The sequence below is a fragment of the Nestor notabilis genome, unplaced genomic scaffold (genome assembly GCF_000696875.1).
Source record: "Nestor notabilis isolate BGI_N333 unplaced genomic scaffold, ASM69687v1 scaffold8144, whole genome shotgun sequence".
Lineage (NCBI taxonomy): Eukaryota > Metazoa > Chordata > Aves > Psittaciformes > Psittacidae > Nestor > Nestor notabilis.
Window position 1 is genome coordinate 90,334 of NW_009925116.1, and position 13,526 is coordinate 103,859.

A 13,526-nucleotide genomic window follows, 5' to 3' on the forward strand; every position below is an offset into this window, starting at 1 on the left:
GCTGTGAAATGCTTCATAGTTGTACAGTGTTGCCCACATTCCTTCTCTTTGAACTCCTGGGGAAATGCTCATATTTTATGGAAACTAACATTAAGCTGCATGAAAGCTTAATGCTTCATGCCAGTGCTTCAAGGAACATGAGCCAAAGGAACGCCAGAATGAATTACATTGGTCATTCTCAAACTACAGTTCATACCATGCTTGCTGGTGCTCTGCCTGTCAGTTGGCTGGTCATTTGTACTACCATTCCCCCAGTTTCTATCCTGTAAACTATACTGTATGTACATTAAATAAAGTATTCTGAGTTTACATGGTAAACTATATATATGTATATTAAATACAGAAAGATTCACAAAGCTTCTTGTCCATCTATCTTCAATCCCTACATGTGCATGCATGCCTTGTACATGAGAAACAGACTGTGCAGACTCAAATGGAAAGGACCTATGAAAAGTAGGAAAGTAGTCCACAGGACTACTGTGCTCTAGTGTCTGCAATAACCTAGCAGAGCTTAGATTCATCTGCTCATAAAATAAAGTCTTTTGGATCACAGTAAGGACTGCACTAAAGCGCTTCTTCAGGTAAGGAACTATTAAAGTCCCGTCTGAGGTTGTAATGAACAATAACAGAAAACTAAAAACATGTAAGAATCAAGCTCAACTATCAAACCAAATGGGGAAATTCAAGTTTACAGCTTTGACCTGTTAAGATATGAATGTAAAAGTATTTGGTAACAATAGCAGTCAATACAGTCCAGGAATCTCTAAAGGAAGGAAAGATTTAATTTTATACAGGATGGAGGAAGAGCTGAAATGAGACAACCCTTTTTCAGTTTTTCCCTTGTGATGTGTCCCAAAATCCTCACTAGATGTCACAGAAAAAGTTGTATAAGAAGCTATGTAATGAAATGGGACAGTGCCTTTGTGACAATTTCCATGCTTTTCTTCTGCCTGCCCCACCCAGCCGAAGTGTCTTAGTCTATTTTCTTAAATATTTTTAACTCATTGTACTCTCTATAAACTAAATTTTCTCAGATCACCTCTCCCCTGTTTTGGGAAAGATGTGGACGTTTTTTGGTCTTTTTCTTTTTTTTTTTTTTTTTATTTGCAAGCCCACACACATTTAACTTGATGAAGAATTCACTTCAAAAGCTTCCTTTCAACTATTTATGAGCATATAAATAGTTCTACAGGAACAAGTCAATAACTGGTCTAGTATACTTCCTGTTTCAAACAATGGCAAACGTTGGGTATTTTGGGATAAAAATGTCCATTTTCTTGCATCTTTCTATAGCCTGATAAGCATGTGTGTACCCATATGTACCTACCTATATATGGCTACACCTATATTTACACACGTGCACACACATCCCCATATGAATGCTTTCTTTATGTATAACTCAATACTCAGGCTAACTTCCAGGCATGTAAATATAACAACAGCTAAATATAACATTTCAATTTCAAGTTCAGTACTGTTAAAAAGGTTATTTCTCATGTTCTATGTCTTTAGTTATTTAGTTTGTATCAGTTATGACATGCACTTTAACCTCCCCTTCCTCAACCTCAATTTTATAGCCATTGTGCAAGCCTGCAAGCATGCAAGCCTGCATCTGCAGCTAATGATTGTTTTTTAAGTTTTGAGGGGTATGTTTAAGTTTTGAAGCTATGAGGCTATCATACTCTAAAGATTTTCTGTACCTTTCAGGGGAACATCTCAGAAAAATTACTCATAATGGTAGGTAAATTCAAATATATGAATACAAGACCCCACTAATGCATTTCAACTGGACCAGCAAATAGCTGAAAATGTGGTAACGTGGCTTCAGTTCTGTGTACTCAGAGCATTGTCTTCGTAAGTAAGATGTTCCCAGCATGTCAGTTGTCTGGAAGTAGCAATCTAAGTTAGATCTCCTCCAACACAAACATCTTCAAATTTAAAAATCACAGCAGGAAATCAGAAAGAATCACTCCCTGGGGGCATCTGTATTCTCAGTGAAACATCAGCTTTTGTCTGTATCATTTCTAGTCATCATCTAATTACAGACCCGGTTGTTTAACACATATCTTGTAGTTGCCACTCTGATTAACCAAAATGTCCAAAGTATTCAAACCATTACTCTTTCTCAGGGCTCATTACCAAAGTTAGTTACAACGAGAGTTCAGTTATGCTTAAAGAGAAAAAGGAAGATTTTCTTGAAAAACTTCTATAGACCTTGCAGTAGCTAAAGGCTCATTTCTTCAAATCTGTGTTTTTCTTCACGGTTGCACTTGTGCTCTTTTTCTGCAAACATCAACAGGGATTTGAGGACCCTCACCAAGAAGGAAAAGGTAGTGGAGAATTTTATTCACCTAGGGTGTCTGTTCTCTATTTGTCTCTCTTTCAGCTATGTCCACACCCCACTAGCTATAAACCACAATAGCTTATCTCTGTATTCTTTTCTTGCTTAGTCAACCTTTTTATTACTTCTGTGTATCTTCTGCTACATCTGTCCCATTCACATCTGCATTTGTTATGCTTTCTGAAGGCACTTTATCCTTCCATGATTAACATGAATGCAAGAACACTTCCTTTGCATATACATTAGTCTATTTTCTCAGAGTAACTGGTTTATGTCAAAGCTTAAAGTTATCTATTTTCAACAAATCAGACTTTTAAAGTGGTTTTAAAATAAACATTCATAGAGCATACCATACTTTCTTACCTGAGCAGAGTTGCTCGACTTTTGTGTAGTTTAAAGCTAATATATCATTAACCCATGCAATGATGTCATGTCTGCTCATAGTCTCTTGGGTTATAGAGGTAGAGTACACGTTGACCGCCATTCCCCAACTAGGAAAAAAAGACAAGAAAAATAGTTTTAACATTTTGATAATTGTTTTCTGGATACAACAAACTTACACCTCCTAGTCAGGAAAAAAAAAAAAAAGAAGGAAAAGCTGCATCACTGCCCAACCTTCTCTTATGTATTAAGACTGGAGATTTAATTTTTATTCTTTGATGACACGTAACCTCCTCAGTGTCCTCTTGGAATATATGAACATATTTCTCTAGCTGTCACTGAATTTAAAGAACATACAAATCTACAGTATTCTGCTTAATGCTAATAAGGTGGGGGGGGAGAAAAAAAAAGAAGAGTAAGACATAGCCTACAGATACAGAGACAGGATCAGAGACCTGGGATCTGTCACATAGTGCTGCACAAAGGTAGTGATCTGACATATATCTGTCAGCTTTTTGCTGCTGGAGGATGATCACACTGCCTAAATAAGTATTTAATTTTCCGCTGTCCTCTAGAAGATGTAGCAGTTCTACTTACACAATACTGATTTCTCACTGGTTCAGGGGACTTTTGGATCACTAATTCAGTTTCTAACAATCATAGAATGAATACCAGATAATCTTTTTATCAATTCACCAACTTCTATCCTGAAACTAACTGAGATTTGCACCCCCAACCATCTGGTTGGAAAGTTGCTGTGGAGCCCGATTCCTCTAAACTGTTAGGAACATTCCCTCTCAGCTTAAACCCATTTGTTCTTCTGCCAACATTATCTTCCAGCTCTAATGGCTTTTTCTTTCCCAGAGCTGATTTCATAACGTGTTAGGGAGAGCACTCAGTCTGTCCCAACGCCTAGGTAGTCTAGATCAAACAAATTAATCCTTTGAGTCTCTTATCAAGTCAGACCATCACTTCCTGCTCATGCCAGCAGTACTCCTTGAACATAGCCAAACAGTTTCAAACTGAAACGTTCGGACAACATTTCACCAAGACCTTGGGAAACGGCACTCTGCTGATAATTTTCATAGCCACATCATCTTAAGAAGATTCATCTAGTTAGCTAAAGTCCTTTCCTGAAAGTAGGTAAACCATAGTAGCTTTTATCATCAACTCCCAAGTACAAAGACTGGAAAGGCATACTACTGGATTTTATTTCCTGTTATTCTACACTAGTCACATCTTCCCATTACAAGACACTGCCAAGAGAAAAGATGAGCACATTCAAGGTCATCTCATCAATAGTTTCAAAGATATAAACCAAGATCACTCATGGAAAGAGTAAATAACATTCCCAAGACTAGTACTGCAGGGGTTAACTCTGCCCACAGTTAGGTATGCTGGAGCAACCTAGGTAAAAATGTGTGAAAACCACCCACCAGCATGAAACTTGACTCAGTAACATGTAAGTATGTTCAGACCCTCCACCCACTCCTGCATGGGCACTTCGGAAATACAGAACACATCAGCCTGTCCACAGTCTGTTCAGTTCTTCCTGCAAGCTCCCAGTCAGCACAGCTGATTGTATGAACTGTACAGCACTGCATTCACTGTAACACTTAGCAAAGGCCATTTTCTTGGCACATGCAAAGTGCTTGGACTGAACCGGGCACTAGGAACAAAGTTTGAGAAACAGGGAGTGCCCTTTTATTCTTTAAACCACACCATAATGGCTAGCCATGAGAGCTTAGAGTCAACATCAGGATGGAAGGGACCAAGCAGGCAAACAGCACCTTTGTTACTAACAGCTTCTGAAGTTAACACCACCACTGCCAGCATGATTTTTACTTTATTATTTTTAGACTTTTTATATAGATAAACTAACAGAAATACACTATCACTGTCACTCTTAAACTAACATGTTAAATATTGTTTGTAAGGTCATTCAAGTAACAGCTTAGTAGTGAATTTAATATTCATTTAAGATTCAAAATACTGAGTTTAGTATTAGAGCAACAGTTCAATACGGAACAGTCTGCTGACTTCTAAACAAGCTCTTTGATGATAACATTTGAAATAAAGATATTCTGATCTGTGATTGCCACTACTTCATCCAAATTTTAACAGGCCTCTTGAGGCCTGGCAGGACTCAGAACAACCATCAGCTACCTGTGGCGACAGAAGAAAGTCTACTCTGTTAAAAAGATCAAGAAAATCCACACACAGGAAGGAAGCAGAAATTCCCCCTTCACCCTTTTCCAAAAGCAACTGCAAAGAGAAAGACCTTTCTTTCTGCAGGAGAACAAACAGCCTCCTTTGCTGCAGTGCATGGGACAGGGAACTCCAGGAAACTGAGAGTAAATGAATAACCTTGAATTTTACAATGATACCCTGAAGGATATCTGTAATATAACTTATGGTGTGCCTGCCAATGAATTATTGCAGTCTATGGGTCAAATGCAAGTTCAGGCTGTTTGTCAAAGACAATAGCTTCACATTTGTACACACAGATATGTGTGAAGGTGCATCAGTACAATTTTAAACCATATGCAAAATTAATCAGAACTTTTGACAAAGAAATAAATCAGTGACATGCCAGTGCCATTTACTCTCACTGACTTGTTAACACATGTCTGAATCTTGCATGTCCCCTTCTCCTGAAGGACTTCACCATGCCTTTGCATCTGCTGTCCCCCACCCTCCTAATGGGTACATTTTAAATAAACTCAGCTGGGAAGGTTTCCTTTAGAGTAAGCATGTTCCAATTTGGTGCTTAGATACACACGTATCCTGTTCACCACACAGGCAGACCTTGAAAAAAACAAAAGAGGAAAGAAAAACAAATAAGCAGGCATAGGTAGCAGAGCCACGCTCAGCAACAGACAACAACCGCTGTGCTTGACATCCACAGCTGGGCTCAGGTTTTCCCCAGGACTGTTCTTTAAGTGCTGGACTACTTTGAAAAATGTGATCCAAATTCAAAACACGTTAATAAACATCTGTAAGGCAATGCAAGAGAACAGCTGGACAGGTAGAGACACGCAGGATATACTCTGAACAGCAAAGTAGCTAACAACTTGGTCGTATGTCTTAATATACCTCTACCTCCCAATGACATTATTTATATTTCCTACTTGTTAGGCTTTCCCTTGTTTAGACTGAACACTTTCAAGAATAAGATATACAAGCCTGAAAACCAGCATCTACCTGAGAGCTTCCACTTTCCACAGGGATGCCTGGCAATTCTACAGTAGCTAAAACCAGATAGAACATAGCACATCACATTCCCCACTTCAGAGCACATAGGTGCTTAAAAACTTCTGTTACAGCACAGCCTAACCAGAGAGGACTCTCCTTTGTTTTACTTAGAAGAAACTGAAAATAAAATCCTCAGGAAATACAAACAAGCCATAGGATAGTCTTCACATGGTAGTCCAGACCATTTACTTTATACATGCACAGTTAAGCACCACAAAGCTGAGTTCAGAGGATTAGTCAGGTGCTGAAAATCGTGTATATGCCTAAGCAGTTTCCTCAATCAGAAATATAGTGGCTCAGCATGTCTAATGGTAAACATTACACCCAAAGGATTATTAATTTCTTAAGGCATTACATGGAGCACTGCACATTCAGCTATTAGACATTTTCCACTGCTCCTGTTACAGATAACTGCAGATGTTACAAGGTGCTATCCAGCTGTGTTTAAGAACAGTTGTGCAAGAGGCATATTTACTTTAGTTTCCTAGGGAGATGAATAATAGTTGGCAGAAGCAGCATTGTATTATGACAAACCAGTAATAATGGCAAGACTGAAAGAATTACAGCAATGAATCTATCTGTAGTGTAAATACCCATCACATGTCCTCACCTCTGAATCTGCAAGGCCTTCCTGTTTCATACAATTAAGCATGGTGTGACACTAAGTTTTTACATGCAGTAGAAAGCCTGTGTGACAATACAAAGAGGACTCTTCTGGAAGCTGGCACCTGATAGCATCAGGGTAGATACTGCCAGTAAAACAGAAGATAGAACACCAGAAATTACTGAGGCGGAAGATATAGCGGAAAGGCTAAGATGTAGCTGAATGAGACTGCTGTAGCTTCTGTTAGAAAGGCTTTCTAGATTAAAGCTCCTGCAAAACAAAAAACCCTGAAGGAAGAAACCTGACAGCCTCAGCAGCTGGATCCCTGTAGAAGGAAAATTTGTCCTTTCACACCATCCTGAAATGGCAGCTGATTTGCAGCTGGACCTTGCCTGCTTCGTCAACATTCACTGCATACAGCTTTAGCCATAGTCATGACAGGCCAGTTATGCTTGAGGTTGTCTTCACTTAAAGGAGTCCTGAGGACACATAAACAACACAAAAAGCCCCTGCACAATGCTGACAGCACTGTTCTTACTCTACTTTTTTTACTTATGCTGTATTCTTCCAGCACATTCAATGGCCATGGCCACAGGCCTCACATCAGAGTGCTGCAATCAAAGTGGTATTTATAGCAAGCAGTATAAAGGCTCTGTCTAGTCAGAAACTCAGAGTTACTAAGATTAATCACAGTGAGATGTTGCCATGGAAAAAATAAAAGGAGTAAAGAACCCTGTGGTTGTATTACTGGAAGAAATTCACACCTTTTAAAATGCTGAATGTCAAATCTCTTGTGCACTGTTCCCATGTTACTACATAGCCTTGAAATGTTAATTTTTTTTATCTCAATAATATCAATATTATTATATCTCAATATATAATATTGATAACATATCTCAATAATATCAATATCAAAGAATCTCATTTGCTTCCAAATGCCATTTTACCTTTACAACATGGATCTGGCTTAACAACCCAAAATGATTTGTGAAGCATGCTACAGAGTCTAGACAAGACTGAAGCAATCCATGTACATTTTGATTGCTTGAATGTTGCAGGATTATCGTTTAACACAGCCAACATTGTATTTTCTATTGTTCTCATTGCAGCTCCCTGTTTAAATGCTAGTGAGATTAGAGTAATAGAGATTTACTTTGATTGGACAAGGGCATTCTTAAATTCTGTTATTTTAGATTAGAGGCTGTCTGCCAACCCCAGGATGTTCTGACCTACCCAAATGTTTGTTACTGGTCCCAAGGACTGGTTTAGACCCAAATATGAGTAACTCTCACAAAGGTTGGCAGTAATTCTGGCTTGTGGTACATAAGGCTTTAGAAAAAGTTAAACCCCAAAACCATATTAGCTGAGAAGCAGAAAAATGCCAGTTCTTTTTTCAGACATTCAGTTCCCCCAAATCTCAAGCACACAACCAGACGTATTCAAACAATATCCATGATGTGAGCCAAAACCTCTGAGATGGCCCAATAATTAGCAGTGCTGCAGAGTTTTTACAAAATAGTTTTAAGTTTATTCACTAACCAGTTATGAAATTGGTGTAGTTTGACAAAATGAAAAGAAGCATTACAAATTCCAAGAAAATTATTTGGTGCTTAGAAGATTTTAGGGCACCTGAGGAGGACAAGCTACATTCATTGACTCACTTGAAGTTGATCAGTTGATTTTTTTGATCTGCCAGTCATTTTGCATAGCATAAGTTAAGATTGGGGTTTTTTTATTATTTCTCTACCTTTTCACTCCTGCTGCCACTGAAACTGTACAGCACTGCAATAATGTCACGTTTCCACAGTAATACTAACACTGTTTTCCCTAGGGTCCATCTTTGCCTCCAGAAGTACAACATGGCATTAACACTCAACTACGTGCTATCCTAATTGTGGCTGAAAGTATTTGGATACTTTTTGAAAGGTTCTTATCGATTTCTATGAGTAAATAAATCTTAGCTAAAGAAAAAAAAAACAACCCAAAAAACCCCCCCCCCAAAAAAAACAAAAAAAAAAAAAACACCCAAACCCCATTCTTGAAAACAGATAGAGGTTCAAGAAAGGCAGACACAAAATGGAAGCAATTCAGAGTCTTTGGCCACTGCCATTTCCACATAGGTATAGTCAGACTGGCTGGTTAGAAAGAAACCACAGCACCCTCAAACTGCACCTTAGAGTAGTCCAGCCAAGTAGTTGCAGTGCTTGGCACTAAACAGGCACTCAACATGGGCAAAGATGCACAAATCTCAGTATGAAAAGAATGTTACTACAAATTAAGAAGGCATTTTAGTAACAAAGAACCACAAAAACCTTTGAAGTGGGCTGAATGAGAGGAATACAAGTGTGGCAAGGCTGCAATGCTAAAAAAAAAAATAAACTGCTTTTACTAACAGTTATTACCCTCCCCCCACCAAGGCTTTCAAGTCAAGATCTTAAGCTTCAGTTGCTGCTTTGATGCCCTGAAGGAAGACATTCAACCTGTAAAATTTTCGCAATAGACACTGGCAACTAGTCTACCTTTCACAGTAGACAATGGGATTGTGGGGAAGACTGATTCGGAGAAAAATAATTCTCAGACATATGTTATACAGTAAACCCAAGTCAATTAGAAACACTGATATTTTATAAAAAAGATCTATGACCATTTTGTAACTAGAAAACCTTGAAAAAGCTGATGAATAAACCAGCATTAAATCTTATATGAAACAGTCTCAATTCACCAAGACACACGTGAGCTTTAATTCTCCTTTCACTTTTTTTTTCCCCCTCATCATTGAAAATAACACATGACTAAGTATACACACAGACATCGCTAAAGGATTTCGAAGAGGCTAAAAAGCACCAAAAGCAAGGTAACAGCAGTGCTGAGTACACATCATGGTGTAGACAGGATGCCTTGACAGGCAGCATGTGTTAACAAACCCCAGTTCGTAGCCTGGGTTCTGCAAATAACAGGGGAACATCCTATCTTTGCTCCCACTAAATGAGGAATGATTTTCAGACAGTAGATCCCCACGTGCTTTAGCAAATGCAGATTTACTGGAAAATGAAGACGGCAGCAGAGGAGAGCTTGTCCCCAGACTCACTGCCCCACTTGAGTGCAATGCGTGAACTCCCAGGCAAAGTGATGTGCATAGAACCACACGCTTAAGCAGCCACCTGCATCTACACCAGGAAAACAACTGCCCCTGATTAGGAAGGGATAAAAATAACCAGAAACCTTAAGAAAAGCCAACACTGCTGGGTACCCATGGCATTATGTTGGAGGCATAACCCACCAGCACAGCAGCCACACTGCAGCCTGGCAGCAGCTCTGGCAAGGCAGGCAGCCTGCTGCTCCCAACTCCTGCCATTTCCGCCTTTTAAGTCCAGAAAACTCTGTGGGCAGGCTTGGGAGTTTCAGCAGGGCTGAGATCCAACTGGATTCAGATGAAGTCACCACATGAATTTAGTTTTGACCTATCTGGGGTTTTGCTGCCCCTCCTCCTCCTTCCCGACATGTACACATTGGGAGGTGAAAGGCTAAAGTAACACATCGATTTACTCCAAGCATAACGTAATGGCAAATGAGATTTTGTAATACTATACAGCCCTCCTGACAGGGGGCCTGAGCAGCCTCCAAGGGCCTCACCCCCACACAGAGCCAGGCAGCAAGGCAGTGACTCAGCAGGAGACAGGCACTGAGCATCCACAGAAGAAGACGAGTCTGGGAAGAAGGGAAAAGAGGAGTATTCAAAAGGGGAAATGCAATGCCTAACATGTAGCTGCTGTTTCCTAACAAGAAACTGCAGTACACTTCATAAAAAGCATGGTTGTCCGTGGTATGCATCGTTAACCAGGAAAACACTCTCATGGGAAAGGTCTTGCACTGAAGAGGGACTACAGTATACATTTTCTACTCACAAATGATGCAATATGATACAGAGAACAAGAACTTTGTCATGCATCAACTTTTTCTCTTTACATTAAAAACAAATGTAGGTACACACCGATTTAGCACTGCAACATTTATTCTAGGCTTACTATACATATATATTAGAATCATAGAATATAATTCCAATACCTAAAGGAGGTACACGAAAGCTGGAGAGGGTCTTTTTACAAGGGCATGTAGTGATAAGACAAGAGGGAATGGCTTTAGGCTGAAAGAGAGTAGATTTAGATTAAACATTAGGAAGAAATTCTTTACTGTGGGATAGTGAGACTTTGGAACAGGTTGCCCAGAGAGCCATCCGTGGTAGCGTTCAAGGCCAGTTTGGACGGGGCTTTGAGCAACCTGGTCTAGTGGAAGGTATCCCTGCCTATGGCAGGGGGGTTGTAACTATATGATTTTTAAGGTCCCTTCCAACCCAAACCATTCTGTGATTCTATGAATATCATGAGTTAGAAAAGACCCACCAAGGATCATTGATTCCAACTCAATATTACCACAGGGAACAAATCCCTGTGAAAGTGGCCTTCTAACTAGCTACTTCAAAGGCATCTGGAGTGACACCCAGGAAAGGACAAGAAACAGCCCAGCAAACAGAGCAACTGTCCGAGGACCCATGAGCAAAGGGACCAGAGCACAGCCTGCATGAGAGAGCTGCTGAGCTGCCAGGCAGGCAGCCAGCCTTGCTCCATCCCAGAACAAGACATCATAGCAGGAAGGTGGTGACACTGAGCAGGGGTACAAGACATTTATTTTAAGCCACCATTACCCTACAGTTGTAAACAAGCATGTGACAACGAATGAAGCAATAGGCAACTGTGCTGGCTGCTTTCACTCATGCATCACTCTCCAAAACATGGCTGTGTATTTTTGTAATGTAAAATATTAAGGTCTAATATTGTTGTGCAGGGTTCCCCTGATACCACAGCTCTGCTGCCATTTGGGGTTCAAAAAAGAAATACCAGGCTTCCTGCTGGGTATGCAGAGCACTCCGTGGGCAGGTTTCTAGGACCAAGCTTCAGTAGCCATCTGTGACCTGAACCACGTGTAAATCCCCTGCCAGCACTGCCTCTGCACACCACTGGGCCAACACAAGATGCAGCTTTTTACTAGGCTTTGCATTCAACCTTTCTCCCACTTCTCTCTCCAATGCTGGTGAAAACGAGACTAAAACCAATAATAATTAAAAAAAAAAATAATCTTGAAATAAATCTTGGGAGTTCTGACATCTCTGATGTTGTTGAAATAGGCCCAAATACTGCTGCTTTTGGCTTGCACAAACTCCTTAAAAACCATTATTAAAATTATACTGATTTCAAGTATTAGCACTACCAGCCATGACAATTTTGGGTTTGGATACCTAAGCAACTTGACCTCTTCCACTATTCTCATGAGTTAATACTATAACAGGCAAGGAAACACTGACATTATTCTGGTGCTCAAGATATTACCAGTAAATTACTTGCATTTAAGAATTAATCCTACCAAGGACTGACCAAAATGGGGCTGAACTTCTAAGTGCAATTGCTTAACTGCTGAATTAATTCTGGAGCAACTAAAACTAGAATTTGCTAATCCTTCACAGATAAATTGCCCTTTAGGAACATGCTAGCTCAACCATCTGTGATTTATGTAATACATTACTCTCTCTGTGTGCCAGTAACCACAAACTTATTTCACCATTGTTGCACTACCAACACAGTTCCTGAGACTACCAGCATCAAGTAAAGCTTTCCCAAAACTTGTTTTTCCAACCATGTTGGTCTTTGAAGTCAGCGTTTTCTTTTTGATTTTAATTTTTAACATCTCCTGCCTATCTAAAGGGGAGAAATCCCTGAAAATTTGTTTTCCCAAATAATGTCCTTTTTTATGATGCCTACTGCTTTGATATAACTATGATAGTAAGAACAGAATTACTGGCAGTTACAACAGTCTTTATCTATAAGCCCCAATAAAACCTTGTGCCTTAAGCTAAGAGAAGCATAGATGTACTGTTTAATAGGATTTGGCCTCTTCCTGTGGAATATCTTGAGGTCAGTTCCTGAAGTGTATTGCTTCTAGGTGGCAAACAGTGACATTACCAACTCCCATAAGTAAACAAGCAAGAAAAAAGCTCACTGCTTGAGTTACCTTTGACTACATGTAAGTGCAGTTAAAAAGGTAATAAACTATGCTGCAATGTGAATATTTAGTTTCTTCAAGCCTCTCAGTGTTGCCGTAGGTCATACAGCAAGACAGTTTTGCACCACTCCCTGTAAAAGCACGTTAGACTAAGCACACAGCTGGCACAGTTTAAGTGCTGTGCTCACAGTTAAACATTTCCCGCAAATTACTTATCAATAATGTTAATATTTTCTGCATTAAAAAAAAGAACAATTCCTTAAAAGCAGAGGGAGTAATTTACCAGCTTTCAACTTCAAGATGTAATCTTTAACTGCAATGTGCATAATTGTTTTTATGACACAGCAAAACTGTCCCTTCGTTCTACTGTGTGTTTACAAGCTTTCAGTCATGCCTCTGTACTAAATTGCAGAAGTTGCTCCCAGTGATTTGAAGAATGCAGAATGAAGTAATTAACACACTGCAGCAGCAGTATAACTTTTGTGAGAATTAAGCTAGAAAACAGTTGAAATCGATACAGTCAAACTGAGACTGCATACACACATTTTCCTTTTCCATTTGGAACCTTTGATGATAGGATGATTTCACGTCGGGGGCAGTACAAATTTGTTGCCATATGATATTCCTTTCACTTTTAAAGCTCCTGATTTCATGATTCTGTTTAGTGTGCTGTTTTGAACTCAGGAGTTGTTTATGCCTATTTGAGTTATAGAATAAGACCATGAAGTGAGTTGGGTAGGTGGGGAACTCCAGAGATACTGGCTCCAACCTCCCATTCACAGTAGAATCAGCAAGAAAAAGCTGCTGGTTGTCCCATCTAGCTGAGTTTTGAGTTTCTCCAAGGACAGATATTCTACAGTCTCTCTGGGCAGCTTCTTTCAGTGCTTGACC

General features: G+C 39.6%; 1 protein-coding gene across 1 annotated transcript in view; it reads right to left on the bottom strand.

Moving 5' to 3' along the window:
• Positions 1-10,860, bottom strand: part of MAPRE2 (microtubule-associated protein, RP/EB family, member 2) — a 45,307-nt gene extending 34,447 nt beyond the window's left edge. The window contains exons 1-2 of the mRNA XM_010012900.1: positions 10,850-10,860; positions 2,705-2,832 (exon numbers count right to left, since the gene is read on the bottom strand). Coding sequence (XP_010011202.1) covers positions 2,705-2,825 — 121 coding nt within the window. The 5' untranslated portion in view covers positions 2,826-2,832; positions 10,850-10,860. The remainder of the gene's footprint in view (positions 1-2,704; positions 2,833-10,849) is intronic.
• Positions 10,861-13,526: the final 2,666 nt, after the last annotated feature.